We start from the raw sequence: 23641 nt of genomic DNA, 5'->3' as shown, positions 1-23641 counted from the left end.
AAGCCTGGTTTGGGAAGGGCTTTTTAGCTTTTTTGGCTTTTTGACTTTTTGGTGAGGTGGTCTCCTGTTAATTTACCAAAGTGCCCTTGATCCACATGTACCTGTAATTCAAAGATTTTGGCATCCACGTCAGCTTCCCAAACGGTCCACCAATGTTGTTTTTTTTTTATTATTTGTTTTTTATTTTTCTCTTATTTTCGATTTTGATTTGCCGTTTTTTGCTACTTTTTTTTTTTTTTTGGGTTTCGATTTGGGTATTCTGCTTAAATTTTTTTATTTTTTATTTTTTTATTTTGGGTTTTATTTTGGTGTAGTTTGGTAAAATATTTTTTTTTTAATTTTTTGCTTAAATTTTTTTTATTTTTTTTAAATTTATGTTTTTGTCATTTATATTTTTTTATACATTAACTAGTTCTTGTTCTTTAATTTACGTTCTTTAAATAATTTAAAATGTTAATATTTTTAATTTAAAAACAACTCGATACTCAAATCGTAACTAAATATATAAAACAAAACTTAATTAAAATTTTATTTTAATTTTATTTATATTTTTTTTTGTATTTTAAATATTTAAATAATGTAAATATTCTAAAAAATTTACCTTGGAAAAAATTTAAAATAAATATTCAAAAAATTTACATCGTAAAAATTTAAATAATTTAAATATTCAAAAAATTATTTTAACAAACAAATTTAAATAATTTAAATATTCAAAAAATAAAAATAATTTAAAATGTTAATATTTTAAATTTAAAAACAAGTTTACACTCAAATCGTAAACAAACACGTAAAATAAAACTCAATTAATAAATTATTGTTAATAATTTATGTATTTTAAGTTCCTTTTCTTTTTTTTTTGCAAATATTTTTTCATGCATTTTTTATTTTTATTTTTATTTTAATTTTCGGTGAAATGATAAAAAGTGAGGTTTTATTTTATTAGGATGTGTATTTTAAATAATTTAATTTTAATTTACTTTTAAATATTTAATTTAATTTGAATTTGAATTTTATTTTAATTTTTATTTTAACTTTAATGTTATTTTAAATATTTAAATAATGTAAATAATCTAACAAATTTATTTTGCAAAAAATTTAAATATTTAAAAAATTATTTTAACAAAAAGATTTAAATAATTTAAATATTCAAAAATTTTAAATAATTTAAAATGTTAATATTTTTAATTTAAAAACAACTCTACACTCAAATCGTAACCAAACACATAAAATAAAATTTTATTAGTAAATTATTTTTACAATTCATAACCAAATACATAACTCGAAACTCCATACTACTTTCATATCTCTACACTCAAATCATAACCAAACACATAATAAAAAAAATTTAAAATATTTACAAATATTTTTATAAATAGAGTTTAAATTTATTTTTATAAAATATTTTAACAAAAACCAAAAAAACGTTTTTAATTTTTTTTTTTTTGAACGTCCTGTGTATTTTTTTGAAAATAGGTGTTTTTTGGGAAGTGACTGTGAAGCTTTTGTGGTGATGCCCCTCTCTCATGTGGGGGTAGATTTATAAATTTACCTTGACAATGGTTGGTGGCAAGTGATTATGAAATTTTTGTCTCTACGTGGCTAAAATCAACTTTTTTATCTTTACATGACTAATTTAGCCCAAGAAATTCTTCCCAAACACCACCTTAAAAAGTTTCAAACATGAGACTTGGAGTGCTTATAGATCATATTATGACCATTACCTAACTGCATTTCACAAGAAAGATTACTTTATTGGAAGACGGGTTCTGATGTGTGGCTTGGAGGAGTTTGATATGTTTTTTCAATGATTCGTATCATTTGTATTATAGAATTTGTTAAGTAAATTATTCATAAAAGAATCATGTTAATTTATCATTTGTAACCACGTAACAATATTACATTTGTCTTTTAAAAAAGGTACAGTAAATATGATTTTAATAATAAATTATCTTTAAAAAAAAAAAGAAGCAATTAGGACCTAATTATATAGTTATAAATGTCTCATCAATTTGATTTTTTTTTTCGTGAATAAGTTGTTTGATGAATCTTATAATATGAACAATTCTAATTATCAAAGTAGGCTAAGAACAAGCCTCCATCCAGCGGTGACTGTAGCACAAGAGCAACTCCATCTCTTCTTTATTGGTCTTTTAATAATAATTATTATTATTTAATTAATCTAGCTAATTGGATTTTAATTTTTACTGCGCTTACTGTCATTAGATTTAGGCCAAGTTTGGTTACTACAAAATAATTCATCTTTTTATCTTTTTTTCATCACATCACCTTTCTACTTTTCTGCACATCTTTTCGTAAAAATACAAAAAGTATACTTATTTAAGTCATCCCAAATAACCCCTTAGTCATAGATTTCAAACACGGGAAATGGGTGAAATTGAAGTGTGCGGTTGTATTTTAATTTATGTTTTTTTAATAATATATATTTATTTATTTTTGTTTTTCAGGCTTTCGGAAACTAAAACAGTTAAACATTTCAAAACCCACTACATTTTGATTTTTGTGCAAAACTATTTTTTTTTAATTTTCTTTTGAAAAACTCTATTAATACATAAAATTATACAAAAATTCTATAAGAATAATGTAACAATACCATTTTCGAAAATAAATTCATCTTTGTAATTGTTTTGTTTTAAGGTAAATGGTGCACATTAAACTATATCATTATATATGAAAATTTTTATATGAATTTTTTCTATTTATATATCATTACTTGCATTTTTTCAAAATTTTCTAAAATGTAATTTTTTTCAATTATTAATATATATTTTTTTCAATTAATAAAAGAGTAATTAAAAATATATAACTACACTCTCCATAAGACGAAAACTCACAACTTCACCCAACAAAAGGTATTATATAACTATTACGCCAAATGGCTTGGTTCACACAAGTCCAATGTTAAATGAATAAAACCAATTAATCATATTCATAATGAGTGATGATCCTTTACAAATTTTTTTTTAAAGGATCCAATTAAAACTTGTTAAACAGTCGTGTTTGATACAGGGCAGCCATAAGGTTGATAATTACCAAAAAAAAAAAAAAGACATGACATGACAAAACATGTTTAAAGATTTAATTAATGTTAATAATATTGTAAAAACTACACAAGTCACATCTTATTTGTATTTTGAGTATTGTTAGAGATTTATACATTTGATCCACAAATGCATCTACATGTGGTAAGACGTTAGACCCTCAATCATTAGATGCGTAACAAATAAAAAATTAATACCTATCATAATATATCATTATGAGTAAAATTGTGAGATTTTTTTTAAGTCTCAAGCATTTTATTTTATTTTTATTTTTAAATATATGGCATGAACAAGACTGCCAACCAAAATATTCTATAATCTTATTTTATTTTCGTTGAGTCATTTGAATACGTTGTGTTCAATGAGAGAGTAAATGCGCATGTTTTAAATATATGGCATGAACAAGACTGCCGACCAAAATATTCTATAATCTTATTTTATTTTTGTTAAGTCAACGAGATACATGTGCATGTGCATATGCATGTGCATACATAACTGTTGGCTTATTTTTCCTACGAAGGAAAATATCATAAATGCGAGCGTGCCAGCAAGGATTGAAAAATCCTTACAGATTAAATTCAAGCCAATTATCAAGCGATTGTGTTGACGGTTCTTTTGCCTCAATGAAGAGGACTTCAAATTTGCCAAGTGTAGAGAAAAGAAAAAGTAAAAGAAGAAAGAGGGACGGAGAAAGACGATTGAGTGAACAATCAAAGTAATAATTACTTACCTCTACTCCTATGCTTCGAAAAGAAATTGCATGAAATGCTTCGAAATGGAAATACTGAAAATAAATGCTTCGAAATATAAATCTATGTTAAACTACTCCTAAGATAAGGAAAATGACAAGAAATATTGAAATCAATTGTCTTTGATTTATGAATTCTGGATCCTTTACAATGTAGCCATTAATGGCTATTTATAGAAGAAAAAATACAGCAATAACTACTTAGTAACTACCCATTTCTTCCATCTTCATTCTTGTCTTGCCATGTGTCATTCCACTCATCCACTTTGTCCTCCCACTCATCCACTTTGTCCTTCATATTCTCCATTATCTCTATAACTTCTTTTAACTTCCAAATGAATAAGAGGATGCCACGTGTCCTGCAATTATATAAATAATAAATAATAATAAAAATTACAGATTTATGGTGTTAACAATAACCAATAAAATCTACAAAATCATTATCACGTGTACATGTGTATTACCTAACCAGTTGTACTCTCACTGCTGTTCGTCACTTGACCATTCTGTGTATATTTTGAAAAAAAACCCCACTAATATGGTTACTTGTAATTCAGCCTTATCCTAACTTTGAATCAATAGTTTTGACAAAATCAAATAATTAGAAAGTCAAGCCTCTGTGGTGACATATGAAATTGACCCACAAACAAAAAAAAAATTTATACAAAATTTTGTATTAAAATAATGTGACATTGCTTTGATGAATTTTTATTTTTAAAATGAGATAGATCCCAAGACTGTTTGCAAACAGTTTTTGAAAACTGTCTGCAAAATAAAAAATGAAAAACGAAAACAAAAATGACCAAACTGGGTATTTTTCAAAAACTGAATGTTAGATAAATTGATATAGAGAGAAATTATATAAATTGATATAGAGAGAAATTGTATGTATTATAATTGATTGATGTATTGTGCTATGTTTACAATTCCTATATATAGAAGAGAATGTGGTAGTAGGTGTAGGTGGTAGGTGGAGTGAAGTGGAGGTGGTAGGTGGAGTGGGTGGTAGGTGGAGTGGATGGTATGTTTACATTTTACAATTTACATTTTACATTAACAGCCCCCCTCAAACTCAAGGAGGATAGGAACTAACCAACTTGAGTTTGAAGAGAGTAACAAAACAGAAAAATAGGCTGACAAGTAAAAATGGGATAGGAGACACTGTATGGTCGTGTCGGACCGTTGTAGCAGACAATTTACGGGGTCATGTCGGACCGTTGTAGCAGACACTGTGTGGTCGTGTCAGACCGATGTAGAAGACAGTTTATGGGGTCATGTCGGACCGTTGTAGCAGACAGTTTACGGGGTATGGTTGTGTCAGACCGTTGTAGAAGACACGGTATGGTCATGTCGGACCGTTGTAGCAGACAGTTTACGGGGTCATGTCGGACCGTTGTAGAAGACAGTTTACGGGGTCATGTCGGACCGGTGTAGCAGACAGTTTACGGGGTCATGTCGGACCGTTGTAGCAGGACAGTTTACGGGGTCATGTCGGACCGATGTAGAAGACAGTTTACGGGGTCATGTTGGACCGATGTAGCAGGACAGTTTACGAGGTCATGCCGGACCGATGTAGAAGACAGTTTACGGGGTCATGTCGGACCGATGTAGCAGGACAGTTTACGAGGTCATGCCGGACCGTTGTAGAAGCTGACCGGAATCAATGTTGGGACAGTTTATGGGGTCATGTCGGACCGTTGTAGCAGACACTGTGTGGTCGTGTCAGACCGATGTAGAAGACAGTTTATGGGGTCATGTCGGACCGTTGTAGAAGGTTGTGGTGGTGCACCAAGGGGGCGACTTAGGGAGTGCGCCATGAGCGACTTATACATGATACTGTGTATAACCCCCCCTCAAACTCAAATAGGGGTGAAGATAGAAACCTATTTGAGGTTGAAACAAAAGAATTGATAAAGCTGACCGGTGTAGAAGACACTGTATGAGTGTGTATATAGGCTGCCCAAAAGATATACATGGATATAGATATCGAGCCCTCAAAAGTCGTGCCCTCAAAAGGTGTGCCCGCACCCTCAAAAGGCGTGCCATCAAAAGGCGTGCCCAAATGCATCAAAAGGCGTGCCAGGTTGTCGGCGAGCGCCGAGCGGCGCAGGATGCGCGTGTCTGCCTTGGCTATATAACCAAGACGAAGGCAGAGGCTGAGGCAGAGACTGAGACAAAAAAAAAAAAAAACTGAGAGAAACATCTGAAAAACTCTTCGTGTTCTGAGAGAGAAACTCTGTAATATTCTGTAACACTCTGTTGCCCAGAAAATGGCCTCTTCGTCCCGCCCTCTGCTTACTCTCTTTCCCGACCTCAACGAGTCCACAAGAGAGAGAACTGGTGCGGTGTCCCGTGAACCTCAACCAAACACCACTGGGTTTGCTCCGTTGAACTTTCCGATGCAGTCGGTGGAGCAAAAAATGGCAGTGCAAACGGATGTGGAGGCTAATCAGTATACTTTGAAGGCATGTGTGGAGTCCATGACGGCGGTCACAAACTTGTCGCACCGGCTGCAGAGTAGGACAAATGAGGTGCAGCAATTAAACGCCCAACTGGCTCTGCTCCAACGCATGTATAAGGATGCGCGAGCAGAGATAAGTGTGCTAAAGGCGGAAAACAAGGAGCTGAAGCGGAAGGCCACCGTGATGTTCCGATTTGGAGGGCCGCCATATGCTGCAGTGGAGGAGCAGGGTGGAGTGATCGTGCCCAGTGGAGTGGGAAACACGGAGGCAGCACCGTCAAGGGCCGCCCAGGACGGAGGCAAAAAGAAAAGACCGGCGGCAGAGTAGAGAAGAAGTGAGGTCGATGTATGGCCGCTGCAGAAAAGAAAACAAAGCTTGTGTTGTTGTTTGTTTGTTTGTTTGTTTGTTTTTTTTTTTTTTTTTTTTTTTTTTTTTTTGTGTAGAAATGTGATGGGGGTTAATTCCCTGTCATGAATAAAACGATGTGTGGTGTGTTTTGGTTTATGATTTGTGTTTTTTTTTTTTTTTAAATAGATATGTGATAAAATAAATGAAATTATAAAATCAATGGGGAACAGGTTGGCAGAAGAAAAGTTTAAAAGAAATGATGGGAAATATTAAAAGAAATGTGGGAGAAATGATGAGTGTAATGTGATGATGATAAAAGAAAATAAAAATCAGGAAGAGACATGCCACGTGAGTTGAAGAATAAAAAATAAAAAAGGAAAAGGTTGAAAGATTAAAAAACCAGAGGTGCATGTGTGAGTGTGTGGGTCTCTTGTTTATATTAAAAAAACCAGAGGTGCATGTGTGAGTGTGTGGGTCTCTTGTTTATTTATTTATTCTTCCAAAACTGAAGAGAGAGGGATGTATGCCGTGTGTGTGAATGGTGTAGCAGTGTAGTGTGGGTCTGTTGAGTGGAATGTTAGAGAGAGAAGAGTGAGTGCCCCCCATGTGGTTCAGCCGAGAGAGAGAGATTTGTAAGTGTTGTCTGTGTATGGTGGTGCTACAAGATAGCCGAGGGAGAGAGATTTGTAAGTGTTGTCTGTGTATATATCAGAGAGAGAAAGAGGGCTGTTGTGTGTGTGCATGGAATGATGCATGTGTTGTATCTGTGTGTTTGTAGCTCAGATCAAGAGTATGGAGAAGAAGGATCCATCGGGCATTGTTCGGGGTCCAAGTCCAGTGACCGTCGCGAGTAGAGACACGGACGACGGGGTGAACAGCGTGGTGGCGGGTCGGGGCACAGGGGCGCTTTACAAGGCGGCGTCGGGGCCGAGGTCGACGGCAGTGGCTGCCGCGAGTGGCGGCGTGGTGGTTGGGAAGTGACACGTGCCGATCTGATAGAGGCCGAGGTTATGGTTTGTAGCGCTGGCGGCTGTTGCCGGCCGTGATGGGGAGGAGAGGCGGCGGATGTGAATGAGGAGGTGATGACGTTGTCGGCGAGAGAAGTGAAGGAGAGGAGGCCGGTGCGGACAGTAAGGGTTGAAGACGGCGATGGCGATGTATCACCACCAAGGAGCTTGGCACTGTGATGCGGTCTTTGGGACAGAACCCAACAGAAGCTGAGATTCAGGACATGATCAATGAGGTTGATGCTGATGGAAATGGGACAATTGATTTCCCAGAGTTCCTCAACCTGATGGCCCGGAAGATGAAGGATACTGACTCTGAGGAGGAGCGTAAGGAAGCTTTCCGGGTTTTTTGTTTTTGACAAGGACCAGAAAGGCTTCATTTCTGCTGCTGAGCTCCGCCCTGTTATGACAAATCTTGGTGAGAAGCTCACAGATGAGGAAGTGGACGAGATGGAAAGATATGTGTAGAAAATAAGCGGAATAGGTTGAGGTCCGGCGGGCGGCCAATGCGAGGCTGCCACCCGCCGGTGAAGCGAAATTACTAGGTTCTCAACCTCGCTCTGATACCATGTTAGATAAATTGATATAGAGAGAAATTATATAAATTGATATAGAGAGAAATTGTATGTATTATAATTGATTGATGTATTGTGCTATGTTTACAATTCCTATATATAAAAGAGAATGTGGTAGTAGGTGTAGGTGGTAGGTGGAGTGGGTGGTATGTTTACATTTTACAATTTACATTTAACATTAACACTGAAAATGAAAAACACAGCCATAGATACATATTATATACTTCAATTGAAAGAGTCTAAGACCAGTGTGTACTAGATTTGTTTGTGCTCAGCTCATATGACTTCAGCTGTTTTGATAATTGATTTTTTAGTAATTTTTTTGACTTTTTGTAAAATGATAAATAAATAAAAATTAATTTTTTGGTAATGATTTTTTAATTTTTTAACCGAATTTTCAACTTTCCAAAACAACCCTTCACAGCAAAGTAAGACCATTGTATAGTTTTTCTTTGAAAACTTTTTCCCAAATGCATGCACTTTTTTCTCTCCCTCTCTCTTTTTTTTTATTTTTATTTTTTTTTATTACAAAAATCACGTTGAAATCGATTTTAATGAATTATACAATAAATTAATTAAAATCATATTTTTTAAAACATAAATTTACAAAAACATTAGTTTGGAAAATAAATTCAAAAGAAATTCACAACTGCATACTATACTACAGAACATGTGTAAATCAATTTCCTTCAAAATTAACCCCAACACAGAGGACCTTTTACCAAGGCTGCTACTATTTAGTCCCGAGTAAAAATAAATGTGCGAACCGATTAAAGCCACGAAAACATATCTTGAATTAGATCAGAAATCTAGGTCTTTTTTGACATTGGACTAATATAGTTAAAAAAATTATTATAAATTATCATATCATTCTCTCTACTTTTCTATATATTTTTTTGTAAAAAACCAATTAAAATGATCAATTATCCCATAAAAAAGACCGATTTTAAATGATCAAGGTATGATTATTCTTGTTGAGCTGCTCTTCACACGAAAGGAAATTGGCAAAACTTCTTTCTCACTTAATTGTGTAAACCACTCGTGCAAGTTTTATGACTTTCAGCCTACCAAAAAATTTAGAAAAAAACAAAAAAAGTTTGGATACATACGTTTCAAAATGAATTGTGACATAGATTAACATATCATGTTGTATACTTTATTTCGGGTAGTTTTTCCTAGGTTTTTTCATTCGGTATATCGCATTGTTATTGTTAAATATAGAAATTACATATTTTGTCTATCATACATATTATATTATATACATTATCATATTTAGATTTCTTTCCTCCTATATAAAGAAGTCTTATATACATTGTTACATCATTTAATATAATACAGATTTCTCTTTCTCTCTCTCTCTTTTAAATATTGTAATATAGTATCAAAACTATAGGTTAAGCTCTTGGTGTTCTTCACCTTACCGACGGGCAGCAACCTTGCCTTGGCCGCCTTCCGGACCTCAACCCATTCTGTTGCCATATTTTCCTTACGGTGATAAAACTCTCCAATCACCGCCTTACATTGCCGACTTCTTTTTGGCCATTGTCTTCTTTTTCGCCAACTCCACTCTCGGCCACCATCTTCTCCTCTGTTAGCTATCAATTTGCATAGTTTTTTCCATTGTTGCCTCGGTTTTTAGCTCTCTCCGGAGTATAAATTTTTATTTATCTTTTCTTCTTTTAGCTCTGTCTTTCCCACTACTTCAATTTCTAATAGGTTTCTATTTTTAAACTTATTTGAGTTTGAGAGGAGGATTATACCTATATTATAGTGTGCATGGTTATACACCATGCAAACCACCCAAGCCGTCCTCTTGGTGCACTACCTAAGATTTCTTCCTTGGCGCACTACCTAAGCCGCCTCTTGGGGCATTTTTTGTTTTTTTCAATCTGCCTCTTGGTGCACATGGTTCTTTTCCAAGCTGCCCCTTGGCGCACTTGTTTATCTGTTGCCATCATCATTCAACACCACGTCGTAAGTTATGTTTGTGCCATATTTGCTGGTTTAACACCCATTCTTCTTCTACAATGGTTCAACATGACCATAAACTGTTTCCTTGCATTAGCTCTGTTAGCTTCAGCCCTGTTCCTATAACGGTCCGAACCAACCATAAATTGTCTCCCGAGATCTCCGATAGTGGAGGAGGGAGTGAAAGCCCAAGAGGGTCACGTGGCCCCCTTGGATTTTGAGATTTTTTTTTAAAATTTTGCAAACATAAAAAAAAATATTTTAAATAAAAAAATATTATTAGAGTGAAATGTTAATGACATTTTAAAAATTATGAGAACAATAATGGTTATTTTAATTGAAAATGAAGCGACTACTATGAATCATATTATTTATGAAATTTTTTGAATGTAACGATGATGTCATTATTATTGACATGCAAGTATAAGTAATCTCACTACAAAGATATGGAATTTATTGGATTGTTAGTTACATTTGACATGTAAGATTCACTCTCTATGTGTTTATGTACTATTACTTGGTGATATCGCATATCAATGATGACGTGGTATTACTATTATATTGAATTTTTAATCAAATTTTATATAAAAAAAAATTATCATTATATAATTTATTTTAAGTCTTATATCCATATTTTTTTTTGTATTATCCATGATATACCAGTTACAAATAACATTATTTTTATGATGTTTCTCGAAATTAATCGTAAAAACTTGTGTGAAATATTTTTGTAAAACTTTTTGATATTGTAATTACTAAAGGTGTGTTTGGTAACGTTTACGTTTTCAGTTTATATTTACAAAAATTTTATAAACTGGTTTTTGTTTATTTTTTGTTTATTTTTAGAAAAATATAAACTACAAACGTGTTTGGTAATTGACAAAATGTTTAAAAAAATTTAAAAATATAAAAAAAAGTGAGATATGGCAAGTAGTGGCAAGTGGTGGCAAGTGGCGGCGAAAGACGGTGGTGGAAAGTGGTGACGGTGGGTGGTGGGTAACTGGTGGTGGTGGGTGGTGGCGGGTTAGTGGTGGTGATGGGTGGGTGGGTGACGGTGGCGGGTGGTGGGTGGTAGCGAGTGGGTGGTGGTGGCGGTGGGTGGTGGTGGCAGGTGGGTGGCGGATGGCCGGTGGTGGTGGCAGGTAGGTGGCGGGTGGTGGTGGTGGGTAGGTGGGTGACAGTGGCGGGTAGTGGGTGGTAGCGAGTAGGTGGCGGATGGCGGGTGGTGGTTGGTGGTAGCGAGTGGTGATGGTGGGTAGATGGATGATGGTGACGGGTGGTGGGTGGTAGCGAGTGGGTGGTTGTGGTGGTGGGTGGTAGCGAGTGGGTGGTTATGGTGGTGGTGGTGGCGGGTGGTGGGTGGTGGTGGTAGGTGGGTGGCGGGTGGTGGGTGGTGTTGCCGGATAGGTGGCGGGTGGTGGTGGTGGTGGGTGGGTGGGTGGGTGACGGTGGCGGGTGGTAAGTGGTAGCGAGTGGGTGGTAGCGAGTGGGTGGTGCGTGGTGGTGGTGGTGGGTGGCGGGTAGGTGGTGGGTGATGGTGGTGGTGGTGGTGTTAGGTAATAGTGGCGAGTGAGTGGCAGGTGGCTGGTGGTGATGGGTGGCTGGTGGAAGCAGGTGGCGGATGATGGTGCCAGATAGGTGGTGGATGGTGGTGGCAGATAGGTGGCGGGTGGTGGTGGCGGGCGGTGGATGGTAGTGGCAGGTGGTGGGTGGATGGTAAGTGGGTGGTGGTAGCGAGGGGTGGGTGGTGGTGGCGAGTGAGTGGTGGTGGCGGGTGGGTGGTGGTGGCAGGTGGTGGTGGGTGGTGGTGGCGGAAGACGGTGGTGGAAAATGGTGGCAGGTGGTGGTTAGTGTTGGGTGGTAAAAAAAAAAAAACTGAAAACTCAAAATGGAAACACATTTTTTGTGTTTTCATTTTTTGGCTAAATTTATAAACTGAGACCACTGATTTATAAATCAAAAATTTTACCAAACAAGTTTTTATTTGAGTTTTTAAAATTTTCGTAAATATAAACAGAAAACTGAAAACGTAAGTGTTACCAAACAGTACCTAAGTACCTCTTTAATTTAACTTTCTGGCTTCGCCACTGAGCTCCAGCCTCTGATCTATCTCAAGTGCCCATATGCTCCTATCTGGACTTTGCAGTCTATTTGTCTTGGATCTATCTGTTTTATTTTATTTTAAGTTTTATTTCATGTTTAAGTTTCTTTTTTCAAATTCAAGTTGATATCTCTACTTGAGTTTGAGAGAATGTTAAATATAGTAAATATATATATTCTGTCTATCATATATACCATATTATATTCATTACTATACTTAAGTTTCTCTCATTTTATATAAAAAATTGTTATATATACATTGTTACAACATTTAATATAAGATTTTTATTTTCTCTCTTACATATTGTAACAGTTATTATCTTATTATAGACCAAACTATTATTCCGAGAAAGACTCAAATCCAAGCCACCATTCCACCTACTCAAATCAAATTCTTTTACGTCTGCTGCCCAATAATTATAATAATTAGATAAAGACATTTACCAATCAAATCGATTGATTTTCCTAACATGTACCCATAAAAAAAACATGTTTTACTTCTGTGGATCAACTTGATTATAAATTTAACGCGGTCTTCTTGAAACATTAGTTCTCTCCATTGGCATTCCAAGTCATCAACCTCTCAAGCTTCACTCATCATATTCTTGTTTTGAATTTTTCCAATTAAAATAAACCACAATGGAAAAAGCAACATCGCACTGTCAAATTCGTCCGCCCACTTATGGCAAACTCATTACGGTTCTTAGCATTGACGGAGGAGGAATTAGAGGCATAATCCCCGGAGTTATTCTCGCAAACCTAGAATCACAACTTCAGGTAGTGTCAATATTTTCAAGGTCATACATAAATGAGTTTGTAATTTGGTTGTTTTAATTTTGAAATTGACACTCTGTGATAATTTTCTAATTTGGTTGTTTTAATTTTGAAATTTGTACTTTGTGATAATTAGGAACTAGATGGCATGGATGCAAGGCTTGCGGATTACTTTGATGTAATTGCGGGAACAAGTACTGGTGGTCTAATAACTGCCATGTTAACTGCACCAAACAATGATAAACGACCTTTATATGCTGCAAAAGATATAGTGCCCTTTTATCTTGAGAACTGTCCAAAAATTTTCCCCCAAACAAGGTAAGAAATAAATAACATGAAACTTAGATATGTAGAGGCTTGATGGTCCGGTGGATGAGACAATCTCTTACCATTTGTGCTTTCCCTATTCCCTTTCTACGGTTATACAAAAAAGGGCAAAAAAAGAAAGAGAAGATACTTGATGGGTTTATATTCAATATCATGATACCGACTGTATATTCATACATATAGATTTTGTACAACTTTAATAATTATTTCTAAGTTTCACCACTATTTGAGCAAACATGGATTTTTAGTATGAGTAAAGCATTTGTTTCTTTATTGGAAACAACTGGAAGTGTCATGCTTTTTGTAAATTAATCTGAAAAGTTACGTATCTTGAAAAGTATGCCAAAAATAATTAATTAAAAGGGAAAGTAACTTGAAAGTGGTTGTTAGGGAAATTAATTACAAAAAAATAATAAATATTAACAATAAAAATCATAATTTTTTTAGGATAAATTACACTTACACCCCTAAGACTTGGGTTTAATACACATCATCCTCTGATGTTGTCATTGTAATTATTTAGACGGAATGAAAATATTAAATTCATACACTCTCTCTTTTCTTACTTTGCTTTACTTTTTCATTTTTTTTCTTTCCTTTCTTTTACTTTTTTTTTTTCAATATAATTTTTTCTATTAGTAGTTGTTATATAAGAAGGGGATTGTGAAATGAAATTATTAACCACAAGGGTAAGAATGTAATTTTCAAAACATTAGGGGATGAGATATAATTGGACCAAGTCTAAAGAGATGTTAGTGTAATTTACTTTTTTTTTAATTAATGTGTAATAATTTTTAAAAATTACCACTGATTGGTAATTGTCCCTAATTAAAAGGGGGTGCGGGTGCAACACTTTTTATGAATTTTTTGCACAGAAAGAATTGCACCCCCATGTTTATGTAATTGATTTTGATATCTTACCTTGCATAGCAATTTCCCCAAAAAGTATTCAAAAAATAAAATTATGATATAAATTCAAATTTAGCGTAGCCAAGGCAATAAATAGAAAAAATTTAATTCACACATTTCATTTTCAAGGTATTGTTTGAAATGGGATCCATGCTGTGACTCTAAGTGGGACCTGTTCTGTGTGCATTTTCATGATCTAAACCTTTTATGTTGAAAGATTTGTTGAGCAGATCAGTAAGGTAAAAAATCAATTTTATAATTCATTGATGGATATATAATTATAACACATTTGTTTTAAAATAAATAAATGACAAATATGATTTTTAAAATACATTATCAATTTATTTTAAGATAAATATATTCTAATCATGAATATGATTTAAAATTATTTTTTTACATGAATAACAAGTTAAATGACTAAAACCATGAAAATGTTTATAGGACAACATGGACCCACTCATGGCAGGGACCTTGGTTTAGATGCACTGTCGGTTTGAGTTGAGTGAAACTAAAAAATGGCTTACATTTTGGGTGTGTTTGATTGGAGGAATAAGAAGGAGATTATTTATTGTGCGAATTGTAATTTATTGGAAGTATCTAATTCAGTGTTTGTTTTTTTTTAGTCTGTTAGACATGGAATCTGGTCAAACTTCATATCCCTCGTATGAGGGACTATTGCATCCTAGGGAGAGGGTAAAATTATTTTCATGGGACTATTTACTGTTCGAATTAGGTGGTGAAATACTATTTTGACCATCTACTATTTAATCATGTCTTATATTTAGTAAAATTTAATAAAATTTAAATGTCTCAATTTAAAAATAAAATAATTTTATTCAACTTTTTATTGATGTTTTATTTATTTAATTTTTTGAAATAATTTTTTATTGATGTTTTATTTTAAAATTTTGTTTATATTTTATTTAATTTCATTATTTAAATTTTAATAGATGTTTTATTTAACTTCAAAATTTCATTATTATTATTTTTTAAAATAAATTTATTTAAAATTTTAATTAAAAAAAATAACATATATTTTTATTGATATTTTATTTATTTAAAAAAAATAAATTTATTTAATTGTGTAAAAAATTAAATTTGTTTATATTTAATCTAGCTAAAAATAATTAAAATATTAAAAATATGTTTAATATTGCTATTATTTAGTAAACAATTGAAAAAGTGGTAAAAAAGTCTTTTGCTTATTTATCCTATCCAGTCCGTCTAACCAAACATTAGATTTACTAAAACTAGTCCTACATCTAATTCCATGAGAAAACAAACACGGTATACACATTCAAATCCGATGAATTTTAATCCCTCCTTATCTAGCCCGTCTAATCAAACACACCTTTTCTGTATAGTTCATCTCGTGTAGCTTAAACTAATACTTATATATGTTTTTTTTTTGTTTTTTTTTCATTCCTGGATCTTGGAAAAACACAGAGGGCCTTTTGCTTGGATGGTGAATATATTTAAAGCCATGATAGGACCTAAGTATAATGGGAAGTATCTCCACAAACTGATAAAGGATATATTAGGAGACACAAGGTTGCACAACACCCTAACAAGTGTTGTCATTCCTACTTTTGACATCCAGAATCTCCAGCCTACTATCTTTAGCTCATATCAGGTCAGTTTCTATTTTTAAATGTTTTTGTTTTATGTCCCAATACTCTTGTAATGATTTGAATTATAAATTTTTACATGGTTCAACAATTAAAAATGTATTGAAATTAAAAAACAAAAATTCCTTAACCCATTTTGACAATTGAATTTGTCAATGACCAACCCTAACAATATTATTATTTCCTTATGCAGGTGACAAGCAAACCGATAATTGATGCCCTACTATCAGATATATGCATTAGCACCTCCGCAGCACCTACTTATTTTCCTGCCTATTATTTTAAAAATCAAGACGAACAAGGCAATGAGAAAGAATTTAACCTTATTGATGGTGGTGTAGCTGCCAATAACCCGGTATGAGGTGCTTTATATATCATGATTTTTGAATTTTGATAACCTATTACAATCTTATGAAAAAAATGGATGTGTTTCCATTCCATTAATGAAATTGAGACATTTTCTTTGGAGTGTAAATAATATTTAAAAAATAATAATAATAATTAAGGATGTTTAGGCTCTGTTTAGTTTTGGCTTTAAATAGATAGATCTGTTTTTACAATTAAAGCTAAAAAAAAAAATTGTTTGATTTTGAGGGAAAAAAAAAATATAACAAAACAAAAATTTTAACAAGATCCATCCTATTTCACAAGTGATAATTAAAAAAATATTTTTTCAAATATTTTTAGTCTTTATTATTATTATTATTATTATCATTATTTTTTCCTTTTCAGGTCTTTCTAGTTTAAAAAGATTTAAAAAGTAAGAATAATTCAAAAATGATTCACTAAAAACAAAAAATAAAAATTCCAACCTAAGCCAAACTTTTCAAACAAATTTTTTTTTTTTTTTTGAAAACATTTGCCACATCAATTGTTTTAGCAACAACCTTGTTCTTTTAAAAAAATTAATTTCAAAAACATTTGTCAAACCATCCTTAGTGTGTGTGTTAATTTTCGACCACACTGCGAACTAAGTATTCAGCTGGAGAATACCGGCAAAATAAGTTAATTCCGAACAACCTGCAACATAAAGAAGAGATTCCGGTGGTAGTTCGTCCACCCGGGACACTCCGACGATCAAGTCAGTTATCTCTCAAAGATAACAAAAGTGCTTAGCTCACTATTCAGAACATAAAAAGCATACCTTAGACCTATGAGTGTGCCTCTATTTTATAGCCAACACAAACCTAGTCCCAATAGAAGCCTAACTTAAATAGACTTAGGATTACTGCTAATCTTGGACTTCCAGTAGGATTAGGATAAACTCTCTAAGAGTCTTATCTTTACCCAAACTGAAGTCTTCTCCCATTCTAGGACTCTTGTCCCTTATCCGCTTATGCCAAATTCCGATATTTTTGCAGATAACCTCGCCCTAGCCGAGATTATCTCGGCATCATGACCAAGACACGTAACACCTTGGCTGACATTTCGGTGTCACTTCGGCCACGTGTTGTCATTCAAAAATTATGTCCCCACACTTAGTATGAAAGTATCCAAAACTAATGGGAACCTGTTGGTTCTGCATGTATTGTGTCATAATATTTGCAGGCTTTGGTTGCCATTAGTGAAGTGACCAAACAAGTTTTCAAGCAAAACACAGATTTCTTTCCAATCAAGCCTATGGATTATGGCCGTTTTCTGGTAATCTCAATAGGGACAGGCTCGGAGAAGACAGACCACAAATACAATGCTAAAATGGCGGCTAAATGGGGGGTTCTGGGCTGGTTGTCTAACAATGGTTCTACTCCACTAGTTGATGTGTTCAACCAGGCAAGTGCAGATATGGTTGATGTCCACCTCTCTGTGGTCTTTCAAGCTCTTCATTCTGAAAATAACTACCTTCGTATCCAAGTAAGCTTCAAGCCATAAAATGTTTTGTCTACGCTTTTGCTTTTATGATAAAGAAAAATGTTACTCTGAATTTTTATGAACAATATTCATGAGCATATGCTTGAGTCAAGGTTTATGCTATAATACTTGTGTTGTGTTTAATTCATAAATTTAGATCGAGATTTGAAAATAAAAAGTGAAAAAATAAGTGAATTATGAATGAATTCACACATTTTTTTCTTTTTATTTTTTGAATCCCTACTCAAATTCATAAATCAAGTCTTTATGGAATTAATGGTGAATCGTGGCATATTAGATGGTATTCAAATTTGGTAATCAAAATTATGTTTTTGTCAGTAACGGTTGAAGAAACAAGAGTTTTTTTTTTTAAAGCAAAAATACTTTGGCTAGTGTTGATTTAGGTGACAAAAAAAAAAAAAAAAAAAAAAAAAAAGCCATTGTTTTAACAAGACCCACCTTTTCAGATAAGTGTTAAAAATGTCATATTTTTTAAATTAAAAAATTATTTTGTCAGATATTTTTAATCTAGAATGATCTGGAAAGTAAAATAATTTTTTTTTAAAAATCATTAAAACCAAAAATATTTCAAACCCATATGATTCTTTCCAATAACAAACTTTTTTAGCAATAATTTTTTTCTAAAAAATTAAAAAAGTAAAAAAAACACTAGACAAATAATTATCAAAACAGTACTAATCCTTAGTCATGACGACTTTATTTTAAAAATATATATATAATTAACACACGTAAACTCTTGAAAAATTAATTTTTAAATCTTTGTGACGATTTGGTTGATAGGACGCAAAAATGACACCTTGGTTTGCTTATTAAAATTAGCGAAGAAAGAGAGAAAAACTTGTGAACAAGAGCTTCCTCTCGACCAAGAATGCCAAAAGAAATTAAACAAATAATCTAGCTTATTAGATAGAGACAAAAGACAAAATAAATTATTTTAGTCATAACAAACAAAACATCACATCCAACCCATAATCATTACACTCTTTTCTCACAAAAAAAGTCAAAAAAGTTAAAAAGTCCTTCACAAATCAAGTTAAGTAAAAAAGCCAAAAAGCTAACCCACTTCCCAAACAGAAGCAAATTGTGTTTGTCAGTGTCACCTCCAAGCTCAAATTCTTCCATTTTTATTTTTATTTTTTTATTTTTTTATCATCATGCACTTAAATATTGGTTAAAATTACCACCAAACCAAACTTTTGTGATGAACCAAGCCGCTCTAACTTAGTTGGTTAGCTCTTTGACTACCAAGTCTCTTTTAAAGGGAGGTCTTGAGTTCCATTTTTAGAAGTAAAATGTGAGGATAAGATTTTCTTGCAAGATGTATGCGTTTGAGTTTTAATTCCATTGAAGTGCTAATCTAACAACTAATAATTGATTTTCGTTAAAAAAAAAAAAAAAAAAACCAAACTCTTGTGATGTGATTGATTCTCAACTATCTCTTCAAAATTCCAAAAATACCATTTAATTTTTTTTTTTTGATTTCATGTAAACATAAATAAATATTCGAAGGGTAATAATACAGGTGTGTGTGATCGTTAAACTTTTCAAATTAAAACATTCTAGACTTCTAAAAAATAACAACCCACGGAGAGAGAATTTATGAAAGAATTTGCAAACTATAATTATTTATAAGAAAATTTTTGATACACACCCCTCTCTACGTATTTTTTTGTTAACATGCATGCCAATCTCTTTTAGCTGAAATTTCACACTAAAGTGTCCTGATAATGAGGCATAAAAATTAAATAATTAAGCCAGTCATCTTATATGCAGTTTGTCAAGATTACATGGCATGACTTGATATATTTGTGTTGTTGTATATGAATTTAGGATGATTCGTTAAGTGGGACGGTGTCATCCGTTGATGTATCTACAAAAGAAAACATGAAAAATCTCGTACAAGTTGGTGAAACTTTGTTAAAAAAACCAGTTTCACAAGTCAATATAGACACCGGTGACTCTGAACCACTCCAAAATGGTGGCACTAATGAGGAAGCCATTAAAAGGTATGTATATTTCCTTCTATACCATACTTATTACCAAGGACAGAACTATTTAGAGGGTCCATGGCGCTCCTGTCCAAAACAAACAATGCTACTATGATGATAGGCTATGTTGCCCAAATCTTTCTCGTTATTACAAATGGCCCTTCCTTGCCTAATTTATGAATATTGGAAACTTCATATTTCGTAATAAACAAGTTTCTATGTACAAAAGAATTGGAACACCAAAAAAAACATACCTCTAATTTTTTTAAATTATTTAGTACAATCATAATTTAACAGCAATAATACATTACTTATATTTCTTTTATCACATTTTGTTTATAACTTGATGAAGCATACTCATGATGATGATAAAATATTAATGAGATTCATATGAGATCCATTGAAAACTTTCGAAATTTGAACCTACAAAAAACGCAGTGACTTTTAGTTTAATAAATAATTGAGTTGGCATATACAAAAAAAATCAATTAACTTATGATTTCTCTTTTATTTATTTGTTTAAGTTGAATATATATGACTTCACTTTTGATCGCGTTAAGACTAAATACAAAATATTTTTTATGTATTATTTTAGTATCATATCTTAGTTATTTCCCATTCTTGAATTGAAAGATAACAATACATAACTATTGATATAAAAAAGAAAAAAATTATTCATACCTTGGTTCCTCCGAAGTAAAATTCTGGTTCCTTACTTATCACAATACATATCATTTGTATTATTTGGATATCAATTTCAAAATAAAATATAAATGTTCCAATATCAACTTTCCAAAACAAAAGTCTATTGTTTGAACAAAAATTATGTTCAATAGTTGATATCCGAATAAAAATCTTGAAATTAAAACATTGGTATGTTTGGTAACGTTTACATTTTCAGTTTATATTTACAAAAATTTTATAAACTGGTTTTTGTTTATTTTTTATTTATTTTTAGAAAAACATAAACTACAAACGCGCTTGGTAATTGACAAAATGGTTTAAAAATATAAAAAAGAGTGAGAAATGACAAGTGGTGGCAAGTGGCGGCGGAAGACAGTGATGGAAAGTGGTGACGGTGGATGGTGGGTAGCTAGTGGTAGTAGGTGGTCGCGGGTGGATGTGGGTGGGTGGGTAGGTGGGTGGATGACGGTGGCGGGTGGTGGGTGATAGCGAGTGGGTGGTGGTGGTGGATGGTGGTGGTGGCGGGTGGTGGTGGTAAGTGGGTGGCGGATAGCGGGTGGTGGCGGTCAGGTGGCGAGTGGTGGTGGTTGTGGGTGGGTGGGTGGGTGACGGTGGCGGGTGGCTGGCGGTGGCTGGTAGCGAGTGGGTGGTGGTGGTGGTGGCGGCGGGTGGTGGTGGCGGATGGCGGGTGGTGGTGGGTGGTGACGGGTGGGTGGTGGGTGGTGATGATGGGTGACGGTGGCGGGTGGTAGGTGGTAGCGAGTGGGTGGTGGTGGTGGCGGGTGGGTGGCTGGTGGTAGGTGGTGGCGGGTAGGTGGTGGTGGTAGTGGGTGACGGTGACGGTGACGGGTGGTAGGTGGTAGCGATTGGGTGGTGGTGGGTGGTGGTGGCAGGTGGGTGGTGGGTGGTGGTGGCGGGTGGGTGGCAGGTGGCTGGTGGTGGATGGTAGTGGCAGGTGGGTGGTGAGTGGTGGTGGCAAGTAGGTGGCGGGCGGTAGATGGTAATGGCGGGTGGCGGGTGGTGGGTGGTGGCGGGTAGATGGCAGGTGGGCGTAGTGGTGGCGGCGGCGGTGGCGGCGAGGGGTGGATGGTGGTGGCGAGTGGGTGGATGGTGGTGGCAGGTGGTGGGTGGTGGTGGTGGAAAATGGTGGCAGGTGGTGGTTAGTGTTGGATGGTAAAAAAAAAAAAACTGAAAACTCAAAATGGAAACACATTTTTTGTGTTTTCATTTTTTGGCCAAATTTATAAATTGAGACCACTGATTTATAAATCAAAAATTTTACCAAACAAGTTTTTATTTAAATTTTTGTAAATATAAATAGAAAACTGAAAACGTAAGCGTTACCAAACAGCTTTATATTTTATTCACAATTTGGTATTTGAACGGTATAAATATTGTGCACCAAAATTAGATGTGCAAATAAAATGACCTATATGCATTAGTCATTGTTTGAAAATTATTTTTTTAGTGCCATTGATTTTTTATTTTTTAAGTCTTGTTTGGCTAAGATTTTTTTAGCTAACAACTGTGAAAAAAAATTAACTTTTTAAACAAAATTCATCTCCTTTAGCTGAAAATAAACAAATTTTTTTGTTAGACTTAAATAGCCAAAAAAGAAAAGAAAATAATTTAATCAAAACCAAACATAGCATAAGCTAAGTAGCTAGTCATCTTTCTATACTTTTAATTTCATGCTGTTAATGAAATTTTTCTTTATTGATCCAAAAAAAAAAAAAAAATGCTGGGTTGTAAGTTTTCACACCCTGTGCAAAGTCAAACTGATAATTATTTTGATAATTACAGGTTCGCGAAGTTGCTTTCAGATGAGAAGAAATTCCGGGAGTCAAAATACATTGACATGAAAGAATCTAAGTAACTTAGAGAGTTTGTGGTTTTGGTTATTTATTTATTTACTTTTATTTTTTTGAGACAAGTAATTTGTGTATTTGTGTTTGTGTTGTGGTCTGTCTTTAGATTCAAAGTTGATGTTCGTTGAGAATAATAAGAACTCATTATGAGAATAGCCAATATCAAACTCATGTAAAAGGCCATTATATAAGACATTTGAAGGACAATGCTTATACAAAGTGAGATTTTTATTTTATTTTTTTGGAAGTGCCAAATCAAATTTGTCATCAGTTAAAAAAATCAAATATTATATTAATTTTTTAGGGTAAATTATAAATACATCTCCTGAGATTTGTTTAAAGTACAAATTACCCCTTGTGGTTTAGAAAATTATAAATATCTCACTGTTAGCATTTTTTATTTAACAGAATTAACTAAAAAAATAAAATTCATAATTGCTCTCCTATACAATAATAAAATTGCCTAAATTATTCATTGAAACATATTTATAATATCATTAAAAACTATTAATTGACTTGATGATTTATTAATAAAAGGGCGATTTGTTATCAAATTAGAAATCTCAGGGGATGGAATATAATTTTCAAAACCACAGGGGCGATTCGTACTTTAATCAAATCTCAAGGGGTGTATTTGTAATTTATCTAATTTTTTACTTAAAATTAATAACTTTTTAAACAATTTCTTATATACATTAGTTTTTTTAACTACTAACAAAATATAATAAAAAAAAAAAATCATGCCCAAAAAAAAAAAAAAAAAAAGAAAAAGCTAACCCGAAACCAACCCTATATATAGGCTTCGTTTGGGAAGTTCCTATTTTAGTAGGCTATTTTAGTCTTTGACTATTCTAGTAGGCTAAAATTTTTGTGTTTGGAAAGATGATTATATTTTTTTATGGTTGGATGTGATGTTTGTGAGATAAAAAGTGAAATGATTATGGGTTTGATGTGATATTTTGTCTTATTAGCTATTTTAGCCTATTTTGTCTTTTTGTGAATTTTAATCTAAATTAAGTTATTTTTTTTCTTCCCAAACACTCTCATAGTGTGTATATATATATATATACATAAATTAGTAACATTTAGGAAAATTTTGGAGGGACCCCTAGTGCCCTCCCTCCGCCCCTGGAAATGGTAATGTGGCACTGGCAGTGACTAGATTGCTTGGGAATATGTACAAGTACATGCGTTGTTGCTGCCTTTGGGAGAGAACACATTGATTTGGAAACGTGTAAATGGTGTTTTTCAACTTATTTGTGACTCATACAAAGTGGGATTTCAAAAAAATTTGAGAGTGCATAATCGGCTTTCGGGATCATTACAT

The 23641-nt window shown here is 33.5% G+C and overlaps 1 protein-coding gene across 1 annotated transcript; it reads left to right on the top strand.

Annotated features, from left to right (window-relative positions):
• The first annotated feature begins 12624 nt into the window (after window positions 1-12624).
• On the top strand, window positions 12625-22550 carry LOC114308969 (patatin-like protein 2). The gene is made up of 7 exons (XM_028254653.2): window positions 12625-13044; window positions 13178-13359; window positions 15724-15910; window positions 16099-16260; window positions 17454-17756; window positions 19605-19780; window positions 22250-22550. The coding sequence occupies exons 1-7, from the start codon at window positions 12907-12909 to the stop codon at window positions 22320-22322; spliced, it is 1221 nt and encodes a 406-aa protein (XP_028110454.2). The 5' UTR covers window positions 12625-12906; the 3' UTR covers window positions 22323-22550.
• Window positions 22551-23641: the final 1091 nt, after the last annotated feature.

This window comes from Camellia sinensis, chromosome 1, assembly GCF_055761805.1.
Source record: "Camellia sinensis isolate YWXY chromosome 1, ASM5576180v1, whole genome shotgun sequence".
In the NCBI taxonomy this organism is placed as follows: domain Eukaryota; kingdom Viridiplantae; phylum Streptophyta; class Magnoliopsida; order Ericales; family Theaceae; genus Camellia; species Camellia sinensis.
This window is presented reverse-complemented; position numbering and strand designations above follow the sequence as displayed.